Source organism: Hippopotamus amphibius, chromosome X (assembly GCF_030028045.1).
Source record: "Hippopotamus amphibius kiboko isolate mHipAmp2 chromosome X, mHipAmp2.hap2, whole genome shotgun sequence".
NCBI classification, from domain to species: Eukaryota; Metazoa; Chordata; class Mammalia; order Artiodactyla; family Hippopotamidae; genus Hippopotamus; species Hippopotamus amphibius.
The window spans coordinates 51,432,971-51,448,883 of record NC_080203.1 but is presented as its reverse complement, the minus strand read 5'-3'; the positions used below and the strand labels follow the sequence as shown (position 1 = coordinate 51,448,883).

The following is a 15,913-nucleotide window of genomic DNA, read 5'->3' as shown; positions in this document are numbered from 1 at the left end:
AATAACTCCCTGGTGGGATCTAGAACACTGATGTTCTTCTAGACATGCTCGGGTATCCTTGAAACCCAGAATGAAAAATCCTACATTGTCAAGTTGAGGCCCTGGCTCCAGAATGTCTCAGGGTGTTATTTTTTTCACTCTTGCTCAACAAGGTTAATTCTCTTCTGCATTAAACTGAATTGTGTGCAAGACTTGTGCCAGTCTGAGATGGACCACATTAAGAAAGAAAAGCCTGGATGTGATGAACGCCCAAACTGTATTCTCAATAAAAAATGCCCTATTCGCCTAGCGGTACTGGCTTTTAGCATCATAATTATTCCTACTGTGATGGTTTCTCAATACTCCTCTTTGACACACTTCGCTCTTAGGGTTTCTTGATGGACTTATTGATCTGTGACATAAATTAGGAAATTTGACAGAAGAGGAGGTCCTCTGAGTGTTTGGGATGGCCAGAAAAACATCAGTCCCTACTTAAAGCCAGAGCCAACCTGTGGGTAAAGGGATTAACTGGAGCTTGAGTAAGGTACTCATAGAGGTTAAAGGTTAACAGGAAGAACTCCTGCCACCTCATTTGTCAAGTTGAGGTAAAAAACAGACTTCAGTTTTGCCATTTTAATGATCACTTCGAAGGAGGGAAACTCTCCCTAAAACCTCTAAGCCAACTTTATTTGTCCTTCCTAAAATATCTGTTATCTGCTTAGCTATTGAGGCCCAATTGAAGATATACAACATTAGCTATGCACGTTGTTAAACATAGTGTTCTGGTGACATTTAGCAGTGTTCAGTAATTGGCTTAATGAACAGGTGTACAAGTATATTAGTTATGCAGATGTTAATTTGCAGTAACATGTGCTGCCTGATTTGGAGGGGTTCTTGTCTAAACTACAACCAGTAAGATTTGTTCCTTAATTAGGAAATCATTACAAAGTATGTGTGTGTGATTCCCACCCTTAGAACCATTAGTCTTGTTTAATGTGCTCTAAACTTCGGGAACACTCCTGGTGATGCCATTCCTATGGCTTCAGGTACTATGCAGGTGTCAGGATGAAATCTACCTTTCTGTGGGATGCCGTAGTTAGCGCACAGCTGTAGGCAATGCGGAGGGGGGACGCTTCACAGCTGCAATGTGCGGCTTGTGAGAGGAGATGCAATCTCCCACTGCATATTGCATCAGCCTTTCCTCTCAAAATTTGGTAAACAAATGTGTTATTCCTCACAAAATGGACTCACAAACAATCGGAGACAAAATCGTGCTTGCTTTCCAAACTGACTAATCTTGACTTGTATGTTTTTTTTTTTAATCATTCTCTTCTCTGTTGTTTCTGATTCCTGTTTACAGTTGGTCCTTGGGATTGCCAAGGCTGTCTGTAAACTGTAAAAAGGGATGGGCATATTTAAGTATCGGTCTAGCCATGTTTTTATTTTTATGTTGAAAAAGAAAAGGAACTTTGCACAGGGTGATGCAGCCAACATCCACGCAGCAGCCTCCCAGAATGAACACATACTAACATTCAGTCATATTTATGACAGATCTTTGCTTTGAAAGAAATAACATTAGAGATAAAGTTGAGGTTTTCAGGGTTCTATTTATTCTAGTATCACGTTTCACCTCCAAAACAAAACTGTCATTAATCTGCTGAGTATTTATCCCATATTTTTATAATTTTTCTGTATGTATATATATACTCATCTACAAATAATACAGAAGATTAGTTCGTGCTTTATTTTTAATTCACATGAATGCTAATATACTGCATGTCCCATATTCCACCACTTTTATTTTTGCATTCAGCGTCGTATTTGGGATCTATTCTTGTTGAAATATTTAGTTGTAGCATGGTCACTGTAAATGCTGGGTTGTATTCCATTATATTAATATAGCACAATTTATATAACCATTTCATAACCTTGGCACGTGGGTTGTTTCCAATTTTTGTACTGTTATAAACATGTCTACAATGAACATCCTTGTTTCCTTGATTGACATATAAGTGGAAGGATTGGGATATATTCATGGTAGGCACACCTTAAATATATTTGACATCAATAAATTCTTATTTTGAGGTCGTTGTCCTGATTTTTATTGCCACTGTTGGCACAATCAAATCCTTGTCGTCCATGCTTGGTATTGTGAGACTTGTTTTGTGATTTCTGCTTTGACGAGTGTGAAATGGTGTTTCCTTGGTTGTTTTCATTTGTTGTCTCCCTGATTTACTGATGAGGTTGAACATCTTTTTATTGCTTGCTATATGATCTTGGGCAAATGACTCAATTTTTTTCTTCCTTACTTTCCTCCTTTGTAAAATGACAATGGTAATACCTATCATGTAAGGTGATATAAGAGTTAAATTAGTTAGTTCCAGGCACAGAGCAGATATTTCATAAAAGTTGATTTTGGTGGGGGTTGTGATGATTGTGGTGGTAGTTACTACTCCTTCTAGTACTACTATCACAATTGTTGTAGTTATTACAATTATTACACTTCCTCTTTTGTGTGTATGCAAATACATGTATATGTATATATGTGTGTATATATATGTATATAACCCTTTGTGCATTTTTCACTTGTGTTTGTTTAATAGTTCCAGAAATATAAAGATAAAGATGATTTAAAGAAAGAAAAGAAGATAACAATTAAATGAAAAAAAGCATTGCAGCTAATATACAGAAATCATAGTAGATTTTCCCTGCCTGCCATTGTCATACTTGCGCTCATTTTAACAATTGTTAATTGAAGTTAAAATAGCGGCTGTTTCAACTAACGCATGAAAAGTTATTTCCATATAGTTAGAATCACTTCTGGAATTGTGTGCGTGTGGATAAAATATGTATGTATGTCGGGAGATCACAGCTATTTTATTTGTATGATATATCTAAGATGACAGTTGGATATTACTTGTTGAATATATGTGCATGTATGTATGCATGGCGCTGTATAAATTTTCATTGTGGCTTGGAACACTACTATTGTTAGCTTTATTTACCCTGGCTTTGTATATAGCGCACTTAATGGGAAGTGTCATATTTTACTTTTCTGTGTACTTATCATCTGATGTAACACATCAGTTGATGCTGATTTAAAGATAATAGTATTCTCTAATATGGAACTGTGGCTTCCAATAACAAAAAGGAGATTTGCTGAGTGCTATGCATGTATTCTTTCAAGCTATATTATTATGGATAAGGAAATTACAATTGTTAGGTATCTTTCAATGATACCTCCATAATTAGTAATTTTCCTGTGACCACTTACTAAAGACATGAATAGACATTTGTCTTGTGTACCATTGTATGCTCATGCTAGGCTAACAAATAGTAGGTGTTCAACAAGTATTTGCTGGATGAATGAGTGAATGAATGAATAGTATTGATGCTGACTTCAGGAATCAATCTTTCTCACAGGAATTTTGAGAGAAATTAGTTATAAGAATTATGATTTATGGTTAGTTATCACCATGTAAATCATTCAGTGTTACCCATTTACATTATCTTAATATTTGCTGCAGATTACAAACATCTTGTCATATGTTCTGTATACCCACTGGGAGAGCGGAAATTAATAGGGGATTCCTGAACATTGCCTAAATTAGATTGGGGAAAGAATATAACCATGTTTACTTTACTTATGCTGATGAGCATCCCTCAGTTGTAAAGGAATAAATTTACAGTACAGTTGCATGTAAAAATCCATGTATTATAGGAAATATAAGAATACTCAGTGGGCATTTTATCGTAGATAATTAGTAACTTGATGTTAACATATCTTTAATAATACAAATGTCCTTATTATTACATCATTATCTTCCTACAGACAGTGTTTTATAATGCTTCATTATTATTTGGTCAATTAGCAGTGCCAATTTAAGCACTCAAATTAATTTAATCCATCGGTTTCAAACCCAGTGGCTTATGGGTTTTCATTTGCACAGGGAGAGATCACATACGACTGGAGGCCTCATTATGAACCTGGGGATCATAGGGCCACTGAAGATAAAATCAATTCTTGAAGTTTTTCTATTGAGAATTAAAAAACGTCTGTTTAGTCCCATTCAAGTAATTTGAAATAATTATAGAATCACTATAATTTACTTTGTTTTAAAATTAAAGTTTTATTTATTTTTGTTGTTATAAGCGTATTTAGCATGAAATCTATCCTCGTAACAAACTTTTAAGTGCACAATACAGTACTGTTAACTGTAAGGCTCAGTGTTGTACCACAGATCTCCAGAACTTGTTTAACTTGTATAACCCATTGAACAGTAATGCCCCATTTCCCACTCCCTCCAGCTCCTGGCAACCACCATTCTACACTGTTTCTATGAGTGTGACATTTTAGATGCTTCAAAGAAGTGTAATCATTGCAGCATTTGCCCTTTTGTGAATTGCTTGTTTCACTTAGCATAATGTCCTCCAGGTTCATCCATGTTGCATGTGGCAGGATTTCCTTCTTTCTTTCTTGATTTTTCTGTGTACTCGAGGAGAGTGATTTTCTTTCTTTTTCTTTTTTTTTTTAATTAATTTTTTTGGAGTATAGTTGCTTTACAATGTTGTGTTAGTTTTTACTGTACAGCAAAGTGAATCAGCTATACGTATACATAATATCCCCTCTTTTTTGGATTTTCTTTCCATTTAGGTCACCATAGAGCATTGAGTAGAGTTATACAGTAGGTTCTCATTAGTCATCTATTTTATACATGGTATCAATAGTGTATGTATGTCAATCCCAATCTCCCAGTTCATCGCACCGCCCCCTTCCCCCTTGGTATTCATACGTTTGTTCTCTATGTCTGTGTGTCTATTTCTGCTTTGCAAATAAGATCAGCTGTACCATTTTTTTAGATTCCACATATACGCGTTAATATATGATATTTGTTTTTCTGTTTCTGGCTTATTTCGCTCTGTGTGACAGACTCTGGGTCCATCCACCTCACTACAAATAACTCAATTTCATTCCTTTTAATGGCTGAGTAATATTCCATTGTATATATGTATCACATCTTCTTTATCCATTCCTCTGTCGATTTAGGTTGCTGCCATGTCTTGGCTATTATAAATAGTACTGCGATGAACACTGGGGTGCGTGTGTCTTTTTGAATTATGGTTTTCTCTGGGTATATGTCCAGCAGTGGGGTTACTGGGTCATATGGTAGTTCTGTTTTTAGTTTTTTAAGGAACCTCATACTGTTCTCTATAGTGGCTGTATCAATTTACGTTCCCACCAACAGTACAAGAGGGTGGTTCCCTTTTCTCCACACCCTCTCCAGCATTTATTGTTTGTAGATTTTTTGATGATGGCCATTCTGACTGGTGTGAGGTGATACCTCATTGTAGATTTGATTTGCATTTCTCTAATGATTAGTGATGTTGAGCATCTTTTCATATGTTTGTTGGCCATCTGTATGTCTTCTTTGGAGAAATGTCTGTTTACATCTTCCACCGTTTTTTGATTGGGCTGTTTGTTTTTTTGATATTGAGCTGCGTGAGCTGTTTGTATATTTTGGAGATTAATCCTTTGTCAATTGCTTAGTTTGCAAATATTTTCTCCCATTCTGACGGTTGTCTTTTCGTCTTGTTTATTGTTTCCTTTGCTGTGCAAAAGCTTTTAAGTTTCATTAGGTCCCATTTGTTTATTCTTGTTTTTTTTTTTATTACTCTAGGAGGTGAGTCATAAAAGATCTTGCTGTGATTTATGTCAAAGAGTGTTCTGCTTATGTTTTCCTCTAAGAGTTTTATAGTGTCTGGCCTTACATTTAGGTCTTTAATCCACTTTGAGTTTATTTTTGTGTATGGTGTTATGGAGTGTTCTAATTTTTTTCTTTTACATGTAGCTGTCCTGTTTTCCCAGAACCACTTATTGAAGAGGCTGTCTTTTCTCCATTGTATATTCTTGCCCTCTTTGTCATAGATTAGGTGACCGTAGGTGTATGGGTTTACCTCTGGGCTTTCTATCCTGTTCCATTGGTCTATATTTCTGTTTTTGTGCCAATACCATACTGTCTTGATTACTGTAGTTTTGTAGTATAGTCTTAAGTCAGGGAGCCTAATTCCTCCAGCTCCGTTTTTCTTTCTCAAGATTGCTTTGGCTATTTGGAGGGTTTCCTTCTTTTTGAAAGCTAAATAATATTCCATTATATGTATATGCCACACTTTCTTTATTCATTCATCCTTTGATGGACATTTAGATTGTTTCGATATCTTGGCTATTGTGAATAATGCTGCAGTAAATGTAGGAGCGCAGATAACTCTTCAAGATTTGAATTTAAATTCTTTTGGGTATATACCCAGAAATGGGATTGCTGAATTGTGTGGTAGTTCTATTTTAATTATTTGAGGAATCTCCATACTGTTTTCCCTAGTGGCGCTATTGGCTGTACCATTTGACATTCCTACCAACAGTGTACAAAGGTTCCCATTTCTCTACATCCTCACCAACACTTATCTTTTTTTTTTTTTAATGTGGCCATCTTAACAGATGTGAGGTGATGTCTCATTGTGGTTTTGATTTGCATTTCCTTTATGATTAGTAATGTTGAACATCTTTTCATAAACCTGTTAGCCATTCCGCATGTCTTCCTTGGAGAGATAATCTGTTTAAGTTTTAATCAAGTTATGGGATTACCCATTTTAAATTAAGTTATGGAATATTTAAGTTTTTAAGTATTAGACACATATATGAAATTAAAGCATCTTAGGACAAGTGGCATTTTTTAGTCATTATGAAAGCAGGAACTTTTCAATATAGGAAAGCTTCAAAAGTATATAGATAAATTTCATGTATTGTTGCCTCTCTTCAAATTCTTTATTTATTTCAGCCTATGGTTGTGATTGCTAAGGAATACTTTTTTGGTTTTTTTTGATCTTTATTGGAGTATAATAGCTTTACACTGTTGTGCCAGCTTCCTCTGTACAACAGAGTGAATCAGCTGTATTTATACATATATTCCCATATTCCCTCCCTCTTGAGCCTCCCTCCCCAGCATCCCTCCTACCCTCCTTATCCCACCCCTCTAGGTCATCATGTGATTGCTAAGGAATACTTTTAAAGCCAAGAAAGGCAAAGGTGATAATAGCCACTGGTCAGTATCTACTGATCCTGGTGAAAACATTATTGTTTCTGAAAGCCTGTCTAGTTAAGGAGTTATTTTAAACCAGCTTTGCTCTAATGTTTCTCAGAACAGCAGTGCCCACTCATGGAATTCTTACCATTTCTTGAACCCAAGATAAAATTGTATAATACAAGGAAAATATACTAAGATTCAAAAAACAAAACTGTGAACTCAAGATATTTAAGAGAGGTAATCTTAATTTTAAACAGCTTGTTCATTTGAAAGGGGAGAGATCGAAATATACTTTAATTAAAAAAAAAGCGAAAATATCAAGTCGTACAAAATGAGCATTGTATATGCCTGGGTTAGCGAGGAGTCTGTTAGTTTGCAGCATCATCTTAATTTGTTTTTCATACTATAGTATTTTCGTCGCATATATACTTTGTTAATTAGTCTCCCATAGTGGGATTTAAGGCATATTGAAAGATTAGGACAGTTTTCTTGACTACTTGTTTGACTAGGACACATTTCTGAATGATACTATAAGTAATTTCATTACAATTCAGATAGTGTTTTTATTGACAAAAGGATTGACTCTTGGACTGTGGTTTCTTTATACAGAGTTGTCTTAAGCTGGGAGTGGCTTGAAAATTAGGATAAATTAAAGTGCTGATTATTTTATAGGAGAGACACTGTACTCTTAGATCCTTTGGGGAACACTTGTGATGATTTTAAAAGAAATATGTTAAAAGTCATTTTTCTTCCAATTGACCAGTAACTCTCTTGTCTTGAGTAAACAGGGCAAACTCTTTGTCCCTCCCATAATATCATGATTATCAAGTGTAATTATCTAGCCTGATTGGACTCTGCATCACTTTAGATTGGTTATACTTGTAAAGCTTAGCACTGACTGTTAGGAATTTAGTTATTCAGGTAATTATTTTTTTTTTTGTTATTTTTGTAGTACCTTCATTTAATTTTCCTATATTTTGCATCAGTAAAACAAAGGGAAAGTCTTAATGGACCCACAATATTTTGATGCCTTCTAGAAAGTTTCTCAGATGCTCACATCTGTGAACACATAGCTTACTTAGCAAAAAATGTCCTGTGGTCCTGGGTTACTTTTCCTCTAAAGAAAATCAGTAACTCATTTGTGATCTCCATAACAAAGATCAAGTAGACATAACAAGAATACTGATTGCCTCAAATGAGGTTATGTTTTTTAAAAGTAATAAAGAAACAGCATGATGATGGCCATGTGATTTAGTGATGAAATTTAGCAGCAAGTGTTTGGGGCCAAGAGCATATCATTCTACTTGACTGAGAAATGTCAGCTTTACTTTTCTCATATTTTTTCATGGTCCCATTACCTACAACCTTGTTTTTATATTAGAAGAGAGAAACTGGAAACACAGGAATATAGTGGTAGCTGTGGAATTTCTATGTAGGAGGGGTTTAGGGATCTGACATCAATCTTCATTTTCTTAGTAGACAGCATGTTGTTTTTCACTTTGGTTTGGGGGATGGCTCATTTGGGGCGAGGGCTGATGGAGGTCATGGGGTTCTAAAGCCCTTCCTTGGCACTGTCACTCCTCACAGTTTCAGGACGTTTTAACTGTTTGGAACTTAGGATTACCTTCTGAATATAGGGTAAATAAATCTTTGGCTCAGAGAAAGCAAAGAGCACTAAAAAATGGTGAGGGAGACAAAGGGAACTTACTCCAAAGACCATGTCTTTGAGGTTTGTTAATTATGGGTATGCAAATAGGTGCTAACGGTTGCCTAACTTGCAAATGGTGCATATCTATTCTTCAAAGCAGTCTCAGCAGGAGTTTTTATATGGGAGCCTGTTTAGCAGTTAAAGTTACCTTAGATATCTTTAAAGTAATTTCACTGAATTAAAGTCCTGCCTCATTTTTAGCATATTTTAGGATAAATGCATGTCTGCCTTTTTCCTCAATTAGTTCAAATTAGGGAGATTTTACTATATATTTAATTCCAGTGCTGCTGTAGGAACCTGGTAAAGGAGTAATTAATGCTGCACATTAGGTAAGAAGCAGCAATTGATTTTTGGTTCTATTTGGCTTATCTTTTCTGCTTAAGTGCTAATATTTAATTTGTAGGGAAACCTCTAAACAGGTCTATATTTTTATGCTTATCCTCTTCCTTGAACTAATGAAGTAAACCCATTTATTGATTTGGGCATGAGGTTTATTAATGTAGTTAATATGCCTTACTAATGTCATTCCATGTATTTGGATTAGCACTATTATTATTTATGAATCAACATTTTTCTTTCAGTTCAAAAGAATGCAGAAGCTGTAATAGAAAAGAAGACCCTGCCTGCAAAGAAGAAAGTGAAAGAGCTAAGAATTTTGGATCCCAAAACAGCGCAGAATCTGTGTACGTGATATTTTCTCAGTAGGGAGCGGTGGTGAGGGTTGTTGAATGTATTTAAAACAAAGTTGTAACTTCTTTGAACAGGTATTTTTAGCATCTGCTAGAAACAGAATTCTGTGTAAACATAATGTAGGCTACCTTTTTGTCATTCAGCCAGAATGGGGACCACCATAATTTAGCCTTAGCCAGGCCAGGTGAAATTTGTGAATAATAAAGCTTTGGAAAGTACTGATCATTCAGCTTTGTTAGACGCTGCTGTGAGAGGAAAGGTAGAGTTATTTATTTATTTATTTTTCCTTCTGCCCAGGCATGGGAGTGATAGTTTTAGAGTATTCACTAGTCACATTGGACAAATCATTTTACTGCTATTGCTTTACATTTGAAGGAATTGTGATGTGAGCTAGTTGTTAACCACTGTACTTTAAAATGGTTAGTGAACCTTAAAGCCTTTAACAAACCAGTCAGCTGTTAAGTACTCTTTTCCTAAAGTAGCTAGACAGTTAAACTCATCTTTATTTATGTAGGCCCTAAGTTTTTTTTTTTTGACATAGTCTTCCCTCTGTATTAAATTCAGCTTTTTTTTGTTTTTTGTTTTTGGTTACCACAGTACGCCATGTTTATATTCTGAGGATACTAAAACACTATGCATGAGAAATTTCAGCACATCAAGCATTTCTAATTACGCAAAGAAATACCATGGGAGTTTATTTTGTGAAGGAATCAAATTAAACAACTTGTCATTCTCATTCTTGTGTCAGTAGGAATGTTGCTGTCAGAAAAGTAGCCTCCTAATAGCTGTTCTGTATGTGTACATTGCTTACCTGATGGTCCTTTTTTTTTTTTCATAAAGTGGATGTTCAGTACTTTTTTCTTTTTTTAGAACACAGTATGATCTTAATTGCTAGTTGATATCTGTCAACATGATGTACTTGGATTGTGGAAATCTCATTTGGTGTTTATGTCTAGATGATCATTTGCCTGGACAGGGAGGATGCTTTTTCTTTAGGTACCAGTGAAGTCATATAGACCCCTCCATAAAAAAAAAAAAGATTCTTAGGAACATATTCATGTTCTGGTGATAAGAATACATGTATGTTCTTTAAAAAGTATGTTCAGTGGAGGTTAAAGTGGAATGTATTGTTGAACAATGCTTTCTGAGTCAGTGTAAGCTTTCCTAGGTGTAATTTGTTGAATTATTCCCATATGACATAGTATATATATCCAATTAAGAAAAAGTTGACAAGGGAAATCGTGATTCAGCATAAAAGCAACGGATAGCATACCTCATGAATGTCATCAGGGATGCAGAGAACATTGATGATTCAGACATTTTAATTTTTTCTTATGTGGGAGAACGGCAAAGTAGATTCATATGGGTTTTTTTAGTATCAGGTTACTTTACTGTCGTTCTTGAGAAGTGCTGTATTGGATGCATCTCACAACCTCCACAGTAAATTCTACGCAGAATTAAAAGGGCAACTTGAGATAAAATTTCTAATTTTTCATGGGTTATTCTGTATTAGCCTCATCTAGAATGCATACGCGTGTAGTCATCTTGCTGTTGGTAGTTTTATCTTGTGCATAAATACGCATGAGCTGTAAACATTAGAACCTGAGCTAATAGGCTATTTTGCCTAGATGAGTAGCGTAGTCCATCAAATGGAAACTACTTTTGTTTGTTCATAATCCTGTAAATTATTATTAGTGACAGGAATTTCGTATTCTAAGTCTGTGAAATGGGAATTAAGTATTTATTAGAACTTTAAAATTGTGATGGTGCTCTCTTCTTAATAAAATCAATTTTTGTTTTAGCTATCTTCCTAGGATCATATCGAATGCCATATGAAGAAATAAAAAACATCATTCTGGAAGTTAATGAAGACATGTTGAGTGAGGCCTTAATTCAGGTACCTTGCATATTTTGCTTTTAAATTTCATTTTCACAGGTGTTTCTAGATTGCTATCTTCTCAACGGAGTTGTGTGAAAATGTTCTTCTATGTTTGGATAATAGAATTAGGAATATCTAGCTGTGGTGGATAGTGAGAGGACTCAACGTAGACGATCTAGGTTCTAGGTAGGTGCCTGCCATTTATTAGATATCTGTCCTTTGAAATTTAAGTCTGTGCACATGTAGACACATATATTTCGTCATCACAATGACTCTTTCAGGTAGACATTGTTATTACCATTGTATGGACCTAAAAGCGTACAGGCCAAGCGGTTAAATCGCTTCCTCAGTATCAATGGGTAAATGGTAAAGTTATCCCTTGTTAGGCACTTAACGTGTGCTGGCGATTGTGCCAAGCACTTTATTTATTTTGTCTCATTGAGTCCTGCAACAGTCCTATAAGATAAGTACTATTATCCTCATTTTACAGATCAGAAAACTGAGGCTTAGAGAGATTGCCCACTGTCACCTAGCTGGTAAGCGGCAGAGTAGTAGAGCTGAGACTCCGAACAAATTGTATCATGACTCTAAAGCCATTGCTCTTTTTAGTGTATTATTCTGCCTCGTATGGGCAAACTATGTCAGTTTGCTAAAGCCCTGTCTTCTCATCTGAGATTACTAGGTCACTGTGAGGATTATACCAAATAAACTGCTTGGTAGAGTAAAGCACTCTATTGGATCTAATTCTTAGAATTCTTGGTATGTTTGGCCCTGTCTGGTTTAATTTTTGGGAGGAAGAACTGCAAGATTTTTCATAGATGGGCATAGTCATTGCAGGTTTTTTGTTGTTGTTGTTTGTTTTTGAGCCATGTGGCTTGCTTTGATTTTAAGAAGATTGAGTAGTTTAGGCTGTAACAATTTTGTCATATCTTCTTTAGACTGTCTCTCAGTCCTCAGAGCACCAGTGTCTGTCATTTGAGCAGGCTGTGTCTATATGGAAGTTTCTCCATTGTGTAGTGTAGGCTTGCATTACAGTTTACCTCATGTATGTGTTTTAAATACAGATATATTTATTCCCTACAGGACTACGGTTTAATGAGTTTATGTAGGCTCTTTATTATCATGACACACCTTTACTAACCTCAGCAAAAGTTACACTGTGCTAAGAAATCCCCTCGTGGAAAAGTTTTTTGAAAAATGTGTTTTCTTCGTCCAACTAGCAAGTCCAGAGTTTTCTGAGTTGAAATGGAGAGCTGCTCACATTTGTGCTGCTGGCCTTAGTCCCATGATTCTTTACACAATAGTCAGAATGAATGAGCAAGTTAAGAAGCCTAAATGCAACTTAGTTCTCCCTCTTTTTTCCCCAGCTGGACAGTGTCCTTTCAAAGTACAATAAGGCAAACAAACATCTGACTCCTATTCAATAGTTGAAGCTTTCTAGTCTTTTCTATATAATCTAATTATAGTAAAAGAGAATCATATTTTGAAGAATTAATCAATGTGGGCATTTATTTTACCCGTTAAAGCTGCAGCTTTTCCTTCACATGTCTTAGGAAATAAAAAAGAATGTAAATATGCAGAATGCTACCGTGATATGTATTTACCAGTAACATTAAAAACAATTATTATATTTTAAGTCATGTTTTCAGCTCTTTAGAGAATGTAAGAAACAGAAGGAGTCTCACTTATGAATGGCCCTCTAACATGCAACAAGCTTTAAAAATGTATATATAGAAACGTATTACCTGGGATTTTTTGTTTGTTTGTTTCACTTGATTTTGTAGCATAAATGATACGTATTTGTTTCTCTCTGTGAATTGCGTGGTCCACTTGGGTGGAATGAATTGCTTTCAATTTGGAGATGGCAGTAAATTATGTCTGAATTATTGAATTTACCTGGTTTCAGCTCATCCACTAGGCAGTCAAAAGGACTGCTTGTGAAATCATATTATTATGCTAAATCTGGGAAGGTGAGTGAAGGAGAATCACAAAGTATAGAATAGATCCTGCCAGGCTCTTTCTGTGAGTGTTATTCCCAGTGCTTCCATGCGTTTCCTATCTGCTGGGGATGGGTTAACCTGTTTCGGTCTTAGCTCTTCCTCTTTTCTAGACATCCATTCCCTTTTCTAAGCCTGTATCTTTCTCTTTTGCACATCTCTGTGTGTTTTATCACTTGCATCCTTTGCCCCAACAATTTTGTGCTTTCTTTTTGTTGAAAGCATGCCACTGAGGACTTTTTTCCAAGCTGGCTTGCTTTCCTCCTTAATGCCAGATACTCTAAAATTTCCTTTCATTCCTTACCCTGCTCAGTCAAAACTCATTTTCTTACTTGTGTTTGTAGGAGAAAACAATTTAACATGTAATTTAATAGTATGCATGATTGGAATTGTGCACAAATGGTGAATAACTTCATCTGAGTTATTAAAGTTAATATTGTGTTTATGCAGACAAATCCAGTGTCTGAGTATCTTCTAGTAAGAAGGAAGATCCTGGGTGGAAACGGTCATTTGATTTTCAAGTACCCAAAGGAGACTGCTTCCCTCAGGCCAGAGAAAAGACTAGATTCACCACTGCCTTTCTCCCTCCCATCCTAGAAAGGGTTTGCTTCAGTGATGCAAAAGTAACATCAATTTGCCATTCAAAGGAGCTGCTTACCATTTATGTCTAATTACCATGTAGCACATTGATAGTGCATAGCATTAAATATGTATCATCAGATTAACTTTGTTGTAAGTTCTATTTGATTACAGTGCTAAACTCCATCCATGCATAATCATAGTTTGTTGCTCATGTGGCATGGTTGTCTCCTCATAACAACAAAAACAACAAAAAACAAGGACACACTGCTTCCCAGAGACTTGACTTAACACCAGTATTATCTCTCCTAGTATGGGTCAATAGGCTCTTTCCTGCCAGAAAACTAATAGATTTTAGTTACTTGGCAGGATAAATACCTTACTAAAAAAACCAAAAGCCAAGAAACAAAATAAAACAAAACACAAAAAACATTAATTTAATCAGCAAGATCAAGCCCCAAATTTAAGGTTATTAATAAAAATACTAATGTCTCCTTTATTTCAAAGTATTTAAATTTAAGCTAGAAACCAAGTTCACTATATGGAAGAAGGGGGAAAGTCCTAAAATACTTACAAGAACACGTAGAAACAGTTAAGAAGTGCACCATATCCTGAAATTGTTGAGGAGCTTCTAATATATGCAGTTATGAGTTAGTTCCAAATAATGTGTACGAAATTTAGGTGATTCTTGGAGTTATTATTTCAGCTTTGAAAATCGGCTTTAGTGTAAGTAATTTGATCTATTGAGAGAAAACTCTAAGACCAATGTTTTTAGGATATCACTGGTAAGAATGAAATATTTGTAGGCACACTTACATATAGAACATTGACAAAGAAAAAGAAATTAGCACTTTTAAAAAAGTGACTCAAGTGTTGACGGAAAAATTAAAGTGTATTCTATTTTAGAACATTAGTGCATGAAAATGATTCTTAAATGCTGAGGAATATCATGTTGGTAGGGAGTTTATGGTCATATTCACAAAGCCTATGCAGAAAAGATGATTAACACAGAAGGCAGTATAAAATTGTTGCAGAATAATTACAAAGATATGTATAAAGCAGGGGTTTTTAATCAGGGGTGCAAAGACGCCTTGGGGGACCAATGGAGAGAATTCAGAGGCTCCTGAACTTAGATGTGAAAAATACTGCATTTTTATTTTCTTTACCTGCTAACTAATATTTAGTATTTCACCTGATTAACAATATTGTCAACAGACCAAAGTAGTATTAACAGTACCTCTAATTTTGTCACTAATAGAAATAATAAATATTTTCATATCACATTAAATTTGTGGCAGATATCTTGAAATGTTGTTTACAGTCATTTACTACTTCAAAATTACACTAGTTATTAAAGCTGCCACTAGATCTTATTTTTTAATGCTTTAATCAAGAAGCACGTCTATTGCTATGTCACAATTTATTTTTGTAAATGTCTTGAGAACTGTTTCAGTATAATTGGTTTCTTTTGTATTTTTATGTATTTTACTTTATTCTAAGAAGGGATCCATAAGCTGGTGTTAAAGGGTTCATGGCAAAGACAAAGAAGATAGAAACTAGTACAGAAAAGTTTGCCAGTCGAGATGGCGGACATAAGTCGTTCCTAGCTTCAGCCATTGTCACACTGTCTATAGAAAAGGCACCGGACCCAGGGGTGAGGCTATAGCACCCTCCTTGGCCACAGAGACTAAGTACCATTAGAAGGGTGAGAGGGTCAGCTACATTCTGGTCACATTGCCCCTTCTTGGATGGCACAGCACTGCATTGAGAGGGCCCCTTGGGCCTATCGTTTCTCCACTGGGAAAAGAGAACCCTAGGTGGACATCTAGCTCCCCCAGCATTGTGGGACACTTCCCAGAGGCCCATTTGGGCCACGCTTCACAGAGATAACTGGGGGAATTGTGGGGCTCAACCACTGGAGGTCAGATAGAGGTGGAAATGTTGAGGTGGGGCTTACAGCAACAGCACTTAGATCTTGGCACATTGCATTTCTGCTTGTTCC

At 35.7% G+C, this 15,913-nt stretch overlaps 1 protein-coding gene across 4 annotated transcripts in view; it reads left to right on the top strand.

The window, feature by feature from the left end:
* Positions 1-15,913, top strand: part of DIAPH2 (diaphanous related formin 2) — an 824,692-nt gene that overhangs the window by 356,078 nt on the left and 452,701 nt on the right. For all 4 annotated transcript variants that reach the window (XM_057717321.1, XM_057717320.1, XM_057717322.1 and 1 more), the window contains 2 exons: positions 9,348-9,449; positions 11,259-11,353. In XM_057717321.1, the coding sequence (XP_057573304.1) occupies positions 9,348-9,449; positions 11,259-11,353 (197 nt within the window). The remainder of the gene's footprint in view (positions 1-9,347; positions 9,450-11,258; positions 11,354-15,913) is intronic.